Source organism: Talpa europaea (assembly GCF_964194135.1).
Source record: "Talpa europaea genome assembly, chromosome: 14".
NCBI lineage: Eukaryota > Metazoa > Chordata > Mammalia > Eulipotyphla > Talpidae > Talpa > Talpa europaea.
The window spans coordinates 75,399,548-75,415,791 of record NC_140082.1 but is presented as its reverse complement, the minus strand read 5'-3'; the positions used below and the strand labels follow the sequence as shown (position 1 = coordinate 75,415,791).

Below are 16,244 nucleotides of genomic sequence, written 5' to 3'. Positions count from 1 at the left end.
TAAGTGTTCAAATAAAACCCCAAGTACTTAGAGCATAGGTATTTTCTAAAATTAAGTAAAATACCACTGAAGAGTTGAAATTATAAGACTGCTAATGTGCCAAACTTATTCTATTTCTCCTGAAATGGAATAAATGTTTCCTGTGGTCTTTTTTAACTTCCTATAGATACCCAATAAAAACATAACTTGCCTAGTTTCCATCTTACTATAAAGTACAGGTCAATAAAATAGGTAGTAATCTATAATTCGACAGGGGAAAAAAAAAAAACAACTTAACATTAGGCAGTGGTATTGAAATCGACCTATTAGCAAACTTTTGATCCTGTATGAAATTTTCAAATTTCTTTGAAAACTACTTTCAACAGGAGCACTTAATTTGAGATAAATGACTCCTTAAGTCAAATGTAGGCAGATTTTCACATTAAAACTTTTGAAAACACTATCTGACAATGTGATAACTTAGTCTAGAACTATATTGTATCATATATAGTTGTATCAGTGTCAATGTCCTAGTTTTGATATTGTACTATAATTAGGTAAGATGTAACCATTAGGGCAAGTTGGGTGAAAATTTTTGAGAATAGAAGCCAAATCACCTTAAAACTAATTTGTGCATCCACCAAATACTGTTTCAACGTGCCTAAATGTTTCAGGTCTGACAGTGTATACGCTATACCTGAGTAGACTAAACTTTCCCTCATTTGTGAAACTAAAAAGGGATATTATCCCAGTCTACCTACTTTCTGAGGTCAACATGAGGATCAAATAAGACTGTTCGTTTTTTATAGTACTTTCTAACATTACAAATGCAAAGCATATCCTCATTTTACTCAAACCTGAGTTATCTGAATCAAACCATAGATAGAGCACTGTTGCACAAGTATCAGTCTGTATTATCCTATATTCAACTATTACTAACATTATTTAGAAACTACGAAAATACCAATTATCCCAAAATGGTGACGACTGAACAGTTCCTTCAAATGTCATAGTAATTTTGTTTGGAAATCAGGTAAAAAAAAGATTTCCGAATTACTTCAGACAAGGCAAAATGAAAAAAATAAGATAAAAAACTTTCACTATAAACCTTAAAATCTTTAAAAACAATGAGGACCTTTCCATTAAGGACAATTTTCTTCTAGACTCAAAAGATATTTACTCAAAAGCTATAAAGGTCCACTAAGTCCAACAAATCAAGGATTTTTTTTTTTCAGTTAACCAATTAAGCTCTCGCTCCAAAAAAGATGTTTCTAATAAGTATTCCAAATATGTCTTATAACAAGTTTCTCACAGATAATTCTGAAAAGAGAAAAATGGCACAACCCCCAAGAGGCTGAAATTTTGTGGAGCAGTTTTACAGAATAAAGTAAAAATACCTTTCATTCCTAAACACATGTGCCCAATTGACATGTGGAACAAGGGAGTTATAGCGACACTGAACAGTTAGCTGAAGTCCAAGAATAAAACTTCTGACTCCCCCAAAACTGAGTAACATTAACAGCCATTAACACATATTTTCTATGTTAGACTGTATTCTTAAGTACAAGCTAAAGAAAACAAAATGTTAAGAAAAATCATGGGAAAATACATTTATAGGGCCTCCCTGGTGGCTCAAGGGGTTAAGACACAACCTATGAAGCTATCCGTAGTCACTGCTGCATGAGTTTGATCCCCTGGCGCAGCAGACCTCTCCTGTCTCGTCCATTGCTCCCCTCAGCAGTATATTTCAGTCAGTCTGCCTGTTCTGTTCCCCACTGTCTCTGGGGAAGTCTCTCACCGCCCCCCCACACCTCTGGCCTGTACCCCAGTTCTTGTACGCATAAACAGATAAATCTTAAAAAAAAAAGCAATGTAAAAAAAATTTAAAAAGAAAAGAAAATACATTTATAGTATTGTACTATCAATATATTTGAAACAGTAAGCTTACTTTGTCTGTTTACAAGAAAACTGGCCTAAGTGGACCCAGACAATTCAAACTTGTGTTGTTTAAGGGTCAACTGTACTAACATCGCTCTTAAGTTTCTTGCTAAAATTACAACTTAGAACCAGTTTTCAAGACAACTAATTTTAACCAAATGGAAAGCATTTTAAAATTCCATTAAAAAAAAAAAAAAAAAAACAAATTCAACCTGTATTGACTGTATATATGCTTCTGACATTCAGATGTCAGCTATATCTTGCAAAACATATATCAGCTATAAAAAAGAAAGCTAATGATTATACCTCAAGATTGTGCCTTAAAAATTTTTAAACAAATGATTGTTTTACACAGATCACAGATTAAATAAAAACAATTTATTTCATCAAGTTAAAGAACCTATTCTGTAAGTTAGATTCTCACATAACTTCCCATGATTTGTAATAGTCTACATTTCCCTTAACAAATCCTAAGGGATATCTCTAATTTTATGTACTCACTATATTGAGGCATGTCCAGCTAAAGAGGGACAATCCTTCTCAATCCTTTCCTTACATTTTATAGCATATGAAGACCTTTTATACATTACTTCTGAACTGGCACTTTCATGGAAATCCAAGGTAGCATGAAAGGAAATCAATTATCGAAAAAAAAAAAAAAATGCCAGCTTTTTGGACAGATGCCAATAATGCCCAATCTTGAATACAAATCTTACAAATACTCCATTTGCTTAACTTGCTTTGTAAAATGCAAGTTACAAATTACAGCACATAGGCTATTAAATTATTAGATATTTTCAATCTAAATTTCTAAAAAAAAAAGTTAAATTAGTTCAATAAATATAGCATCCTGTTCTTAGATTGTTAGTTATATTGTACATGTTAAGAACACATATATCCCAACTCGCCTGCATTTAACTTTGGATAATAGTTCTGATTTTATATATATATATATATATGAGTACTTTCTAAATCTTAATTCCTACTGAAGAAAAATCTACTGAATACATAAGTCTCTACATGCACTTTAAAAAGCTTAGCATTAAACACATATTAGCAATAAAAGAAAACACCTGGGTCAAGTATTAAAGAATGAAAGAACCACTATGTCACACAAAAGACGGAATTATATCAAAGATGCACACAGGACTCTAGAATGGAGAGCTCATATTTCATGGTATTGCATTCTCACATAATATAAAGGATAAGGCAGACAGGTATATTAGATTTGGAACAGAACTTGAGTTATTACGTTCACAGTAGTTAAAAGGTACCAAAGGAAGGCAAGCAAGTAATTAAGAAGCAAATTTTAAAGTGTGGTTGTAACTTAAATGATTCTGAATACAAAGTTTCTTACTAGTGGAACTAAGGCGGCATCAGCAGGCACACATAAAGAGGAAAACAAAAGCCAACATGAGGGATCTAGAGTTCTCACAGAAATAAAATTAAAATCAAAATGAAGAAAAAAGGAATACAGAAAAAGTGAGCAGTTAAACACCACTAGCTTTCAAGAGTAACACCTTTAAGAATAGCTTTAAAAACCAGGATCACATCTTCTATCTTTACTTCCAGGAACACCACACAATTGCTGACCCAGTGGACTCCCAATGTTTGTTGAATGAATTAGCAAAGGATTATTCCTGAGATCATTTCACCTGCAAAAGAATTTACCCAGCATGGTTCACTGTAAATATATGAAAGCATTTATTTACAGAAGGAAATCCTAGCGCACCAAAACTGAATTCTTTCTCAATTTGCAGATACAGTTTAACTTAGTAAGCACTAAAAGAGAACCTGAGATACTAATGAATGAGGGGAGATGCGGAGCTACATCGTATTTTGTCACAATCACCAAAGTTTTAAAAACAGAGTACAAAAATAAGAGCTAACACTTGACAAACACAATAGAAGCGTGCTCGGTAACATTGTAACACTATGGAAAATTTACCCACAAAATTGCAATCAATAATTAAAATAATCTTGCTGCCAAAGAACTTCTAACACTTTCATAATCATACCCACCTGCTACTGTGACTCACAAAAATGTTTTCTCTGCACAAGCATAAAGCTACAACTATGTTCAACAGAGAACTCTATTCCTCCCATGCACTAAATCAAGTAAATCATTCCAACTCAATGCAATCCTCTGACCATTAATTTCCTCAACCAAGTAGTTTTATAGAAGCCAATGTTTCTTAATTATCTGATCAAATAAGTAATGCTGATTTCTATCCTACAAGGCCACAGAGAGGACCATAAGATGAAGGGTATTTTTTTAAAGTAAGTAAAGTACTGAGAAGCTAGTTGACATTCAGAGGCAGAAAGTCACAGGGTTCTCTCTCGAGTTTCCTCAGAAGCTCATCAAAGTGCAATTAATATTAAATATTTTATCCCAAATGTTATCTATAAGATCTCACAGTGCAAACAATACGGATGTCTTAATTTTATTCCCCAATGCATGCTGTAGACAAAAAAATCTAGTATTTTGGTAAACTTGGGACGATTAGTGTTAGAAAACAGTTGTTTATTTACTTTGTGTCAGCCTCATGCCAAAGAGCTTGAAGGATTACATTAATACACAAAGCAAATGAGGCTATTAAAAAGTCAAATATTTAAATGAACACAGTAGTTACATTAATGAAAGCCTACAGAATATGGAAATTAAAATTTTAAATGTTCACAACAGTAACCCAAAAGGAATTACAAATGGTTCTGTAACCTGTGAACTGTATCAATAACACTACTAAGTTTTTAAACTCATTTTTACCATTAGGAAATACATGAAAGCTTTAAATTATTCAAACACAATAAAGATCTCAAAATAAATCAAGTCAAACAAATGGAATCTACTTGAAAATGTTAACTATCTTTCTTGGGAGAAAAAAAAAAAAAAGAAGTCCAGTATTTCTCTTATTCTTAATAAGGCATGTGGCAGACTATATTCATAAATACATTCTCTCTGGTCAGCTACCTGACTCCAATTTTAGATGCTCAAGTCAGCACCTTATTTGTACAGCAACTTGTTTAGTAATGAAATGAATGGATAGAAATAAAATATTGATGACCTAACCACATGGTCAAATCCCCAAACTGGAAATACTACCAACACCTATTGTTTTATATACAGATCTTGATTAAAAACAAACATATTATGTAAATAAACAAAATGTGAACATTTCAACAACAAAAAAGCTACTCACCACCATCCCTCTCTCTAATTCTGTGAATATGCACATTTTTGGCCTTATTGTGACCTGTGCTGTCACTATATTTGTTCTCAGGACTATCAGATCTCCGCAACATTTTATTTGGTGGTGAAGGATCTGCGGCGTCTCGCATTTTTTCATGTCTGTGATCACCACTACTGGGGTGACTCTTCGATGAATACTTAAGTGCCTGCAAGACATCACCCCCCCAAAAAAACAGAAGAAGAATTGAAACTTAAAAGTTCAATTACTTTTATCATAACTAAGGATGTATTGATTTTATTAAGTTTATAAATTTATATCAACAAAATTAAAATTTCCATTTTCAATTATTCCTTTAAGTTATTCAGACACGAGCTAAAGGACTAATAATCATCATAAAGCTCCAGATACAAATGACATGTTTAAAACGGGGGAAAAAAATCTCCAGTAAGTACCTTAAAAAAAAAAATAAAGCCAAGAAATTAAACACCTTTGTACATTAATTCCTCGATAAGCTTTTCTGGAAATTAAAAAGTTTAAAGACAAGTAGAGAAACTAAATACTACATAATGTATTTTCACTGTACAAATGACACACAGACACAAGCATAAATAACAATCATGTTTCAAACCTACAAACCCAAAGTGTCAGTTTCTCCAATTCTTTGATATTTAATAAAGCGTTTCATATTTAACTATTCTTGCAGACGTGTAAAACAATTTTAAGGCATAATGGTCTATACATCTGACATTATGGAATTCTCTCAAAAAATGGTTTAGTTATTGTAACATATATTTAAGACAACCATGATATAGCAGTCTCTTATAATGTGTAATTCTGTTTTAAAGGGGCAGACTCAATAGGATTGAATCGCTTTCATATCCAAATGTAGGGAACAAAGTCTTACACATGGGGGAGTTAGGGTTTTAACTTCTGCTTTAACTCAGCAAGCTAGTAACAACAATCAGCTCTAACAATCAGCTCAACAATCAGCCTTTAAGTGATCTAATGTAACAGCTAATTACTTTTCGTGTCATCTCAGTTAGCAAACATTTATGATTTCCCCCCTGAAAACAGGACCCACTTGCATCATCTTATTTTTTAAAACTGCAAACTACAGTAATCAAAATGATTGCGGTAGAGCCATATCCATTAAAATGAGCTCTCCAGGTATCCGAAGACTTCAATTCTTGCAGAAACAAAAGCACCTTCACGAAGGCAATTGCTTACACCAAAAAAATAATTAAAATGTTGAGGAGAGGTGGCTGAAAAACACATTTAAAAGTTGCCAATCAATTAGCTGTTTCTCCCCAGGCCCTTCCTCTAACGTTAGTATTTTTTACGCTAACTTTCAGCCTCCCAGAACAATTACTACGGTTCAGAAGTCACCTAGCACCTTATCCCAACGACTCCTGAGACCCAAATAATCGAGTCAGGTCCGTCTTGGCGGAGAATATTTTTTTTTTTCCCCTTTTCCTAAAAAGAAGCCCGGGCTTGGCGCAGCCACCCGTCAAAGCAAGTCACTGGACACCGCCGGCGAGCGCGACCCGAGCCACACGCCGCCCCGGGGGCCCGCGGGCCCGGCCCGGAGCTGTGGCCCCGAAGGGCCTGCAGCGGCTCGCGAAGCCTGCGCTCGAGTAGCAGCAGCAGTTCCTCCCTCCCCTCCGCCCGTCACTCCCCCGCCGCGGCCGCGGCCGGTACCTGGTAAGGCTGCGAGTCCCCCCTCCGGTCGTGACAGCTGAAAAACAGGAAGAGACGGCGACATAAGGCACCTCGGGGGGAGGAGGAGCGCGCGCCCCCGGCCCTCCCGCGGGGGCCCCTCCACCCGCGCGGGCGGCGGCGCCCCGAGCACACGGCCCGGGCGGCCCGAGGGCGCCGCGGCCCGAGGCCGGCCCCGCGCCCGCGCCCGCCCCCGCCCGCGCCCGGCCTCGCCGCCCGCGCGGCCTCGCCGCCTCCCCGGCCCGATCGGGATCGGGGTTAACAACAAAAATGGCGGCCCGGCCAGCGCCAGATAAGGAGGAACGGCCCCCCCGCCGCCGCCCCCCGCCCCCCGCCCCCGCGGCGGCCCGGCCCGAAACGAAAAGACGATTTACCCATCACTGAGTCTCTGCTGTTTCCGCGCATACATTACCATCAATGCCCGGCCGAGAGCGTGTGTCGGGGGGGAGAGCGGCCGCGAGGGGCGGGCGGGCGGCGCGCGGGCGGCGGCGGGCGGGCGGGCGGGCGGCGGCGCCGGCACCCGGGCCCGGCGCGCCCTCGGCGGCTCACAGCACCTCCCCGTTACTGGCGCCGGCGCGCCCGGGCCATCGCCCTCCGTCCGCACCTCGCGCGCTCGCGGCCCGGGCAGCGGCGCCAACTGCAAGGCGGCAGCGGCGAGCCGGGGGGAGGGGGCGAGGAGACGCGTCCGGCCCGGCCCCGCGGAGAGCGACCGACTCCTCCGCCTCCTCTGCCTCCCGCTCCGCCGCCTCTTCCCTCCTCCCCCCGCCGCCGCCGCTGCCTGTTCCTTCGCCTCCTCCTGCCGCCGCCGCCGCCGCCGCCGCCGCTGGTGCCGCCGCTGCCGCTCCACCAACTACATCCGGGCAACTCGGACGCCGCGGCCTTCGGGAAACCTCGGCCGTTTCCGCCGCGCCCCTCCTCTCCCTCCCTCGGCCGGCCTCCCCGCCCCGCGCAGCGCCGGAACGCCGCCTTCGGCAAACCTCGGCTCGGCCCGGCCTTCCTCTTCCTCTGAGGCCTGGCTCGCCGGCGGGCGGCCCGTCCGCTCTTTCCGGTCGCCGCTGCTCGTCCCCACGCGCACGCCCGGCCACCGCCGTTCCAGTTTAGGGCGACTTCGGCTCGGGGACCCGCTCGAGGCTGGTCCCGGGGGCCCCCTGGGGCGCGGGGAGGGAGCCGCCTGCGGGAGGAGGACGGTGGGGCGCGCGCGGAGCCATCGCGGACTAAATACGGGCGGCGCCGCCGCTGCGCGTGCGCCCGGAGGCGCGGGGGTGGGGGCGCCCTCGGGCGCGCTCTCCGGCCGGCGCCCCCGCCCCTCCGGGCGCTGACGGGGTGGTCGGAAGCCCCCGAGGTCGGCACCGGCGGACGGTTGGCGGCGACGGAAGCCGCCCGCGGGGAGGGGAGCGAGGCCCGCGCCCCGGCGCCGGAACCCGGGCCCGGGCGGCTGCGCGCGGCCGGACGCCGAGAGCCGCGAGCGGGCGCGGCCGGGGCCCCGGGAGCTCGCCCGGCGCGCTCAGCCGTAAGTCACACCCTGCGGCGTGCGGGGCGCGCCCGGGCCCGGCCGGGAGGGCCGCGGGGTGGGACGCGGCCGGCCCGGGCCCGGCGGCACCTTCCGAGGCAGGGAGCGCCCCGGGGCCGCGCCCGAGAGGACGGGGCTGCAGCTGGCGGGGGCCGGGGGCCGGAGCCGTCTCAGCCTTTTCAAATAGTTTCCACCCCAGCCGGCCTTCCTGCCCTCTCCTGTTCTGTGTTTACCGTGTGTCCCTGGTTCCTCTCTCCCCGGAACGGCCTTGGGGGTAGGAAGCGCGCGTGGATGCCCCGCGTGTGGCCTGGGCACGCCGCGGGAGCCTCCGGTTGCCCCGCGTGTTTTGTATGTTGCGGCGCAGTAGCCACCTTGGCCTGGTCAGGTATGCCGAGAAGTTAAGCTTTGCTTTAGGATGGTGGTTTGTTATAGGGCAGCTCCGATATTGATGCTGGCGATTCTTTTCCTGCTCTGATCTCCTCTAAGGGACATGTTAAAGGAAGGGATAGTAACAGACATGAAGATACAGCTACTTACATAGGGGGAAAGGCAGACAGGAAACAAACCACAAGAAACAAGATCAGTCCCCAAAAATAACTGATTTGGAATTCAAGTTACTTAAGGAGATGGAATGATGTGGGGTAAAGACCTTGAAACACAACCTAATGGGAAACAAAGTTTTATTACAAATCTCATAACATCCACCTGCTATACGTTAAGATTATTGCTGTTTGTGAGAAAGCAGTAACAGCCTCCTCATGCCCACTTAAGCGGTCAATAAGAAAAAACTGCCAATGACTGAAAGGAGAAAAAGATTTCCTGTGCAATTCCTAGTTTACTGTAACAAATACACTGAAGGCAGGAGACATGAGATTAGAAAACTTTAAACTGCGAAAGCTTTAAAACTGGCAGCAAAAATGTATTGCTAATGTAGTGTGATAATTTAATGTCTGCAGAAATTTATATATACCATTTGATCAAAAGGATCAGAACAGGCAATGTATGGTCATGCATAATTCAGATTCCATGTTTGCAAATTTGCCTAATCATTTAGATTTTTTGTAACCTCAAAATCAATATGCAAAACATTCATGGAGGAGGAGGGGCTTTAACTTACCTAACACATTCCAGGCTGAAGCTAAGGTCACACTGCTCTCATACGGTAAGCACATGTGCTTTCCACCTTATACAGTATGTTTTTCACACTTTTGTGATTTTATTAGTGATTTTGGTGTTTTAAGTGCGCACCAGTCATAATGCTAAGGTGCTGTCTTGTATTCCTAAGCACCAGAAGGCTGTAGTGTTCTTTTCCTAGATAGTTTACGTGTCTAGATAATGTACGTTTCCTAGCTAGGCTTATCTTTAGTACTTTTTGTAATGGTGAGTTCATTGTCAATGAATCGACAGTACATATTAAATGTGTCTAAACCTGTTACACTGGCATCTTCACAAAAAGGAGTACCTCAACACAGTGAATGGGCATTCTTTTCCATGCCACATTTACATGCAGCTGCCATGGACTACAAGTCCAGTATACCATGTTGGGGAGCTACTGGGAACTAGGGGCAGAGCTGCATTTCCCTGTGTAACTTGGAAGTCGGGCAGACCTGAATCGCCTTGCTTCTTCAGCTCAACTTGCACCCTGGTATTGTTGGGGCAGAGACCCTTGGAGGAGACATGGGTGAGATACCTGGGGGAAGGCTGCTCTCCTGGTCGGAGACCATAGCAGCATTGCCAGACTTCATGGTGGATTACTTGGTACATTTTGAATTCCTGCTCTTCTTTTGTCTAGCTCTCAAGGGCTGTCTTACCCTCCTGTGGCTCCCTGACATAAGGTGCCTTAGACTTGTGGGAAACTTTCATGTCTCTGCATCTGCTTCAGGCAGACCCTGTTGAGGTGGAATTTGTCCACTAGGGGATGGGTAATTTGGAGAGTTTTATTGGGAAATTGTTATTAAGAATATCTTTTCTTCTCTATGCACACTAGAGATCTTTCATGCTAAGAATCTCCTCACTCTCCTCAAACCGATCTCCCTTCTTTTACTTAACTACCCTTTCCTCTCAGCGGTAGATAGCAATACTCCTTCCTAAACTGAAGCCACCACATGGAAATTTCTTCCAGTTGCAAATATGCGTATCTGTCTACATTCAACTTATCCTACTTAATCAATTTTTGAGTATCTGTTATGTGCTTCTGATACATCAATAAATAATACAAACCAAAATCTACCCATTGGGAGCTTATATTCTAGTGGATAAAGACAGATATAAAATAAGTGATAGGTAGTTTAGAAAGTAGTAAGTGCTGTAGAGAAGTGGAGGGTCATAGAAAGTACCCAGATTAAGGAATGATAATTTAAATTTATCATTGAGCAGGTTGGATAGATAATGAGAGCCTGGATATTGAGGAGCAAGAGCAAAGGTCCTAAAGCTGTAGTGTGCTTGGTATGTTCATGAACAATAAGGAAAGCTGTGTGGGTGGAATGTAGTGACTGAGGAGCAAGGATTAGAAAGTGAGGCCAAGTAGGTTAAAGGAGAAAGTGGAATAGATTATGAAGGATCTAATAGGCCAGTATATAAAAAGGTTGGATTTTATTCTACAGGAAAGGAGAAGGCATTGGAGAGTTACGAGCAGAGAAGTGACACTGGCTAATGTGCGGAGAATAGCCTGTATCACAAGGAAGGAAGTAGGGACAGTAATTATTATGCTATTGCCTTGTCCTAAGGTCACGGTTTCAAAACAGGAGTTAAGTCTCCTCTGTAAGACCAGTTTCTTCATAAACTTTCCTTCCACCTCTCAGTTACTTAATATTACAAGTCATCCCTTTTTCAAAGTCTGCCTTTCTTTTGGAACATTTCCATTAGTTTTTATTTATTTTTTTAGTTTTAAAGATTTATTTATTTAATTATTTAGACAAGCACTGGGTACAGTCAGAAGCGCGGGAGGGTGAGAGAATTCACCAGAGCCAGAGCAGGGAGCAGAGCAGGCAGAAGGACCGAAGTACACTGCTGAGGGGAGCAGCGGGCGGCAGGAGAGGTCTGCACGCCATGTGGGACCCTCCTGCAGTGGCTGGGGAGCAGCCGGGGATCGAACCGGCACTGCAGAGGCTGCTGGCAGCTTCACAACCCAGCGTTCAACTGCTGCGCCACCGGGGAGGCCCTCCATTAGTTTTTAAATATCTGACTCCTATGTCCAAAAACAAACCAAAGCAAAACCCCAATTACCCTAGTTACTGCTTTGTCACATTCCTCACTTTAGTCAAACTTCTAGTAAGATATCTCTGGCACCTCACTGGTTTTATTCTTTGCTGCTCTATTCATATTATAGGTCACTGTAGACTGACATCAGCCTCTATAACAACACCAAAATAGATTTTCCTAAAGCAGTACAGGAGGTATTGATGATTCTGCAGGAGGCATCTGAAAACATAGAGCAATATTTTTTGGTTCTGATTAGTATATTCTTGACTGTGGTTTGAAGGTGAGGGGTCCACCTGGTGGTTAGCTGTTGGAGGTCAATGATATTTCACACTCTGCAACGTGTAGGACAATCCCTCACATTTAAGAATTGTCTTGCTCAAAATAACCAGTATCATCCCACTGAAAAATACTCTTAAGGTCACACATGAGCTCTGTGTACACTGTGTTCACTAACACTTTTTCAAACTACTTGATCTTCGAATATTTGCTATTAATAGCTACTCTTTTTGTTATCCTTCTTTTGGATTCTGTAACACATCACATTCCTCATTTTCTTGCTACCTTTCCTTCCCACCACTTCTCATTCCTTTGGGCAGATTCATCCTCTGTTCCACTACCAAATGTTAACATCTTCAAGAATCAGTCCTGTGGAGGTGACATCAGCAATGATGGCAAGTAAGAAACTCCAAGGGCCTGTACCTCCATATAAAAAGCAAAGAAATTGACAAAAACTACCAGAATCAAGTATATGTGAACACTGGAAACCAGACATTTACAGAAACTAATAATTCTTCTAAATATATGCTCAAGAAAACTGAAAATAGTTATTCAAACAAAAACTTTTACATGAATGTTTATAAACAAATAATCAAAAAGTGGAAGTAACCCAAATATCCATTCACAGATGAATAGAAAAACAAATTATAGTATATTAGCCATACAACAAAATAATGTTCAGCCATAAGTAGGATGCCGTATGATAGATAATTTAACCTGCATAGAACTTGAAAAACAAGCTAAGTAAAATCAGGCAGATATAAAAAGCTGCATGAATGTTATCCCATTTATGTGAAATGTCTAGAATAGGCAAACCCACTGATAAAGCAAATTAGTACTTGTCGGGACTAGGGAGTGGTAAAATTGGGGAATTCTTGCTTAATGGGTATGGGTGTTCTTTTGTTGAAAATTTTCAAATGTAGATGGTGGTGATGGTTGCAAACATGAATGTACTGGAAGTTACTGAATTATACATTAAAATGATGAATTTTATGTTATGACATTTACCTCCATTAAAAAAAAAAAAGAACCAGTCTCTCTCCTCACTTTTCTTTCTAGGCACTCTTACCCTCTCCTGTGGCTTCTGTGTATAGTTACCACCTATACACTGATGACTCACTAATTTTATTTCTAGCCCAGATCTTTTATCTGAGTTGCAGGCCTGACTATCCAGCTGCTTACCTTACCTAACATCATACGTATGCTCCCAATGCAACCAGGAAACATTAGAAACCGAGCTCATTACTTTGCCTTTCAAACTGGGTCGTCTTTGAATGCATCCTATCAGCAAAGACTAAAAATAGTTCACACTTACTGAGGATTTATCATGCATTAGGGCTGAAATAAGTGTTTTACACTTACTAATGTGTAACTCTCACAAGAACCTAACTTATTTCTGCATTTTTTGCAGTGAGAAAATTGAAAGGTAAAATAACTTGTTGATATCATACCTTATAATTTAGACTAACTTTCTATAAAGTCATCCTGACTTCTCCAAGCCTTGTGTTTGTTTTTTTTTTTTAAGATTTTTTTTTTAATTAATTTATTTATCCAAGCACTGGGTAGTCAGAAGCGCGGGAGGGTGAGAGAATTCACCAGAGCCAGACCTGGGAACAGAACAGGCAGACTGACAAAATACACTGCTGAGGGGAGTAGAGGGCATGGCAGGAGAGGTCTGCGCGCCATGTGGGACCCTTGCCAGTGGCCACGGATCGAACCAGCACTGAAGAGGCTGCAGGCAGCTTCGCAGCCCAGCGCTCAACCTCTGCGCCACCAGGGGAGACCCTCCAAGCCATGTGTTCTTAATGACACCATCCTTTACATTTTGATCAAAACCTAGAAGTCATTCCTTGTTACTTTTCTCCTTTATGAGTCATACCCAGTTCATCATTAAGTCCTATTGATTTGATGTCCTAAATGTTCCTTCCAGAGCCTTTCCTCTGTACTATCACCAACCATCTTTTGACTACACAGTGATGTCCTAACTGATCTCTCCATATTCATGAGGACCTAATGAAAAATAATTATAAATGTACAGACACAACACAAAGATACTGTTGATTGCATTCTAGACCACCACAATAAAATGAATATTGCAATAAAGCCAGTCACATGAAGTGTTTGGTTTCCTAGTACATATAAAAGTTAGGTTTATGCTGTACTGTGCTAAGTGTGAAACAGCTTTTCGTAAAAATGTATATTTACCTGAATTAAATGTGACAGAGAGATGAAGGTGAGCACACGCTGTTGGGAAAATAGAACCAAGTAGACTTGCTTGACTCAAAGCTGCCACAAACCTTCAATTTATACAAACACAATAACCTGAGAAGTGCAATAAAACGAAACACACCTGTAATTTTGTGTCTTACAAATAGGAAATCCATGTTGTCTTGGGCCCACAGAGCATTTCCAAATATGAGTCAAATTTGATCACATAGAAAACTGAATTTCAAAAAGTAGAAATCATAAAATCTTTTAAGATCACAATGTGGCACCACTTCCTGCACAGTGCGGCTTCTTCCAGGCCTCTGGGCTGAAGAACCCTTTTTTCAGAGATATTCTTCAGTCACTAGAAGGAGGGAATCCGGGGCTGAGCTCAACTTTGATATTAGTGGCCACCACATCTTTGAAAATCCAGACAAACGGAGTAACCAACTAGAATTATCCCAAGTCCATCAACTCTTGGGTCTTTGTGGGAGACCTCAGCGCTGGGGTGAAGAAGTTGAATGTGAAGACCATCGTCTCCCAGTATGGTCATGTGGCCCCCTGTTTTCTGCACAAAGGCTATGTCTTTGTCCTGTAAGCCAACAAGCATCACAGCCAGGCAGCTGTCCTGAGAGAAAATGGCTGGATGCTGACTGGGTAGACCCTGGACGTCAACATAGCTAGAGAGCCCAACCCTTGGGTCTCAAGGAGCTGAAGAGTAGCACCTACCATGTACAGGCTCTTCTACTATCCAGGGCCATCTGTCACCAGTGCCAGTCCCCCAGGGCAGTCCCTGTGTAGCGACCTCAGGTCACAGCTCTGTTGGTTGGTATGTCAAAGTTACCGTACCTGTCAAGTCCTTTGCCCTGCCACAGCCATTCAGCCAGCTCTGCCAGGATCAAGTTAGAGAGCAATGAGCTGCAGGCCATCAAGACAGTTGACACAGATTAAGTCCAGCATCGATACTGTGCTGAGCCACTTGGAGATCACCCAGGAGCAAAATGCAAGAAGGGTGACTATGTGTGGTCAGTCATTATCAGGCTTTTCTGCTCTCCTGCCATTAACATTAATGATGGATCCCTGCGGTCCTGAATGCACGCCTCATGGCGGACACCTGGTGTGGGATGTGGGCATACATAGGTGGATACACCTGAGCTGAGACTCGACTTATAAGGGTGGCATCACAGGGAACCCGCAGAATGAAAGAGAACAAGCAGAAGAAAGCAGAGAACGAGAAAGAGCAGCAGAATGAGAGAACGCCAGAGACCAGAAAGAGTGAAGATTCGCCGGGGGCTGGGAGGCCTGCCAGCCTCCCACCCCGCTTTACCCCTGCCTGTCATGTACCTGGTAAATGCACAATAAAAGCCTTTACCCCTGCCTGTCATGTACCTGGTAAATGCACAATAAAAGCCTGAAAAACCACGGAGGGCTCCAGCACTCTTACCTGTCTGCTTTGATCATAGAGATCCTGCAATGAGCCATTCCTGCCCCTACACGGTAGCAATAGGGGTGGCAGCAGCCTGAAACCAGTCCCTCAAGAGGACACCACTTCTGAGGCAGGCACACCCTAGGGAGAAGCACAGGCTGATGAGGAGGAACTGCTGACCCCCAGTGAGGAGAAGCTAGAGCACGGCCAGGACACATACAGGCGATGGTGCCTTGCAGAATGCAACCTGATAGGAACGACGGTCACCAGCAGGAGAAGGGTGTGCACTTCCTCAAGCTAGCACCCACCCCTGGATGCCACCCCCAGCAGGGCCCAGAGGAGAGCCGGCAGCCGGCACCTCCTTTCCTGTGTACCCCACCTAGTGCCACATCCTCTGCAGGTGGAGTTACTGGCCTTCCTCACCCATGTATCCTTCCTGTGGGCACTGCCCAGGACAGAGCATAGGGATTTTCCCACACTCTGTCTCCCTTCCACGGGACACTCCAGATTTGGGGGGAGGCAGGGTTTCTGTAGGTTGGGCAAGGTGGGCCATAGAGAGGGGACTCAGACAAAAAATTGGATCCCACCCTGCAAAACAGTAATCTCAATGTGATAGGTCCTAAAATCAGCAAGGGTTACCCTTTATTTTTTTGATGGTTTTAGCTTCTGATTCATTGCCAGTCTCCAAGACTCCTGCCTGAAATTCTTGGTGATTTAATATACACATTGATACACTTTCTGATGCCTTAATCCCCATCTCCTTGATCACTTCTTTTCCCTTGAGCCTTTCCCCTGAGCATTC

General features: G+C 43.5%; 1 protein-coding gene across 3 annotated transcripts in view; it reads right to left on the bottom strand.

Moving 5' to 3' along the window:
• The window catches only part of WAC (WW domain containing adaptor with coiled-coil), a gene marked incomplete at both ends in the record, with an annotated part of 77,792 nt that extends 70,553 nt beyond the window's left edge, over positions 1–7,239 (bottom strand). For 2 of the 3 annotated variants that reach the window (XM_084253817.1, XM_084253818.1), the window contains 3 exons: positions 5,118–5,313; positions 6,807–6,843; positions 7,199–7,239. In XM_084253817.1, the coding sequence (XP_084109943.1) occupies positions 5,118–5,313; positions 6,807–6,843; positions 7,199–7,239 (274 nt within the window). Of the gene's footprint in view, positions 1–5,117; positions 5,332–6,806; positions 6,844–7,198 lie in introns of all 3 variants that reach the window. The other variant, XM_084253816.1, reaches the window with a different exon arrangement.
• Positions 7,240–16,244: the final 9,005 nt, after the last annotated feature.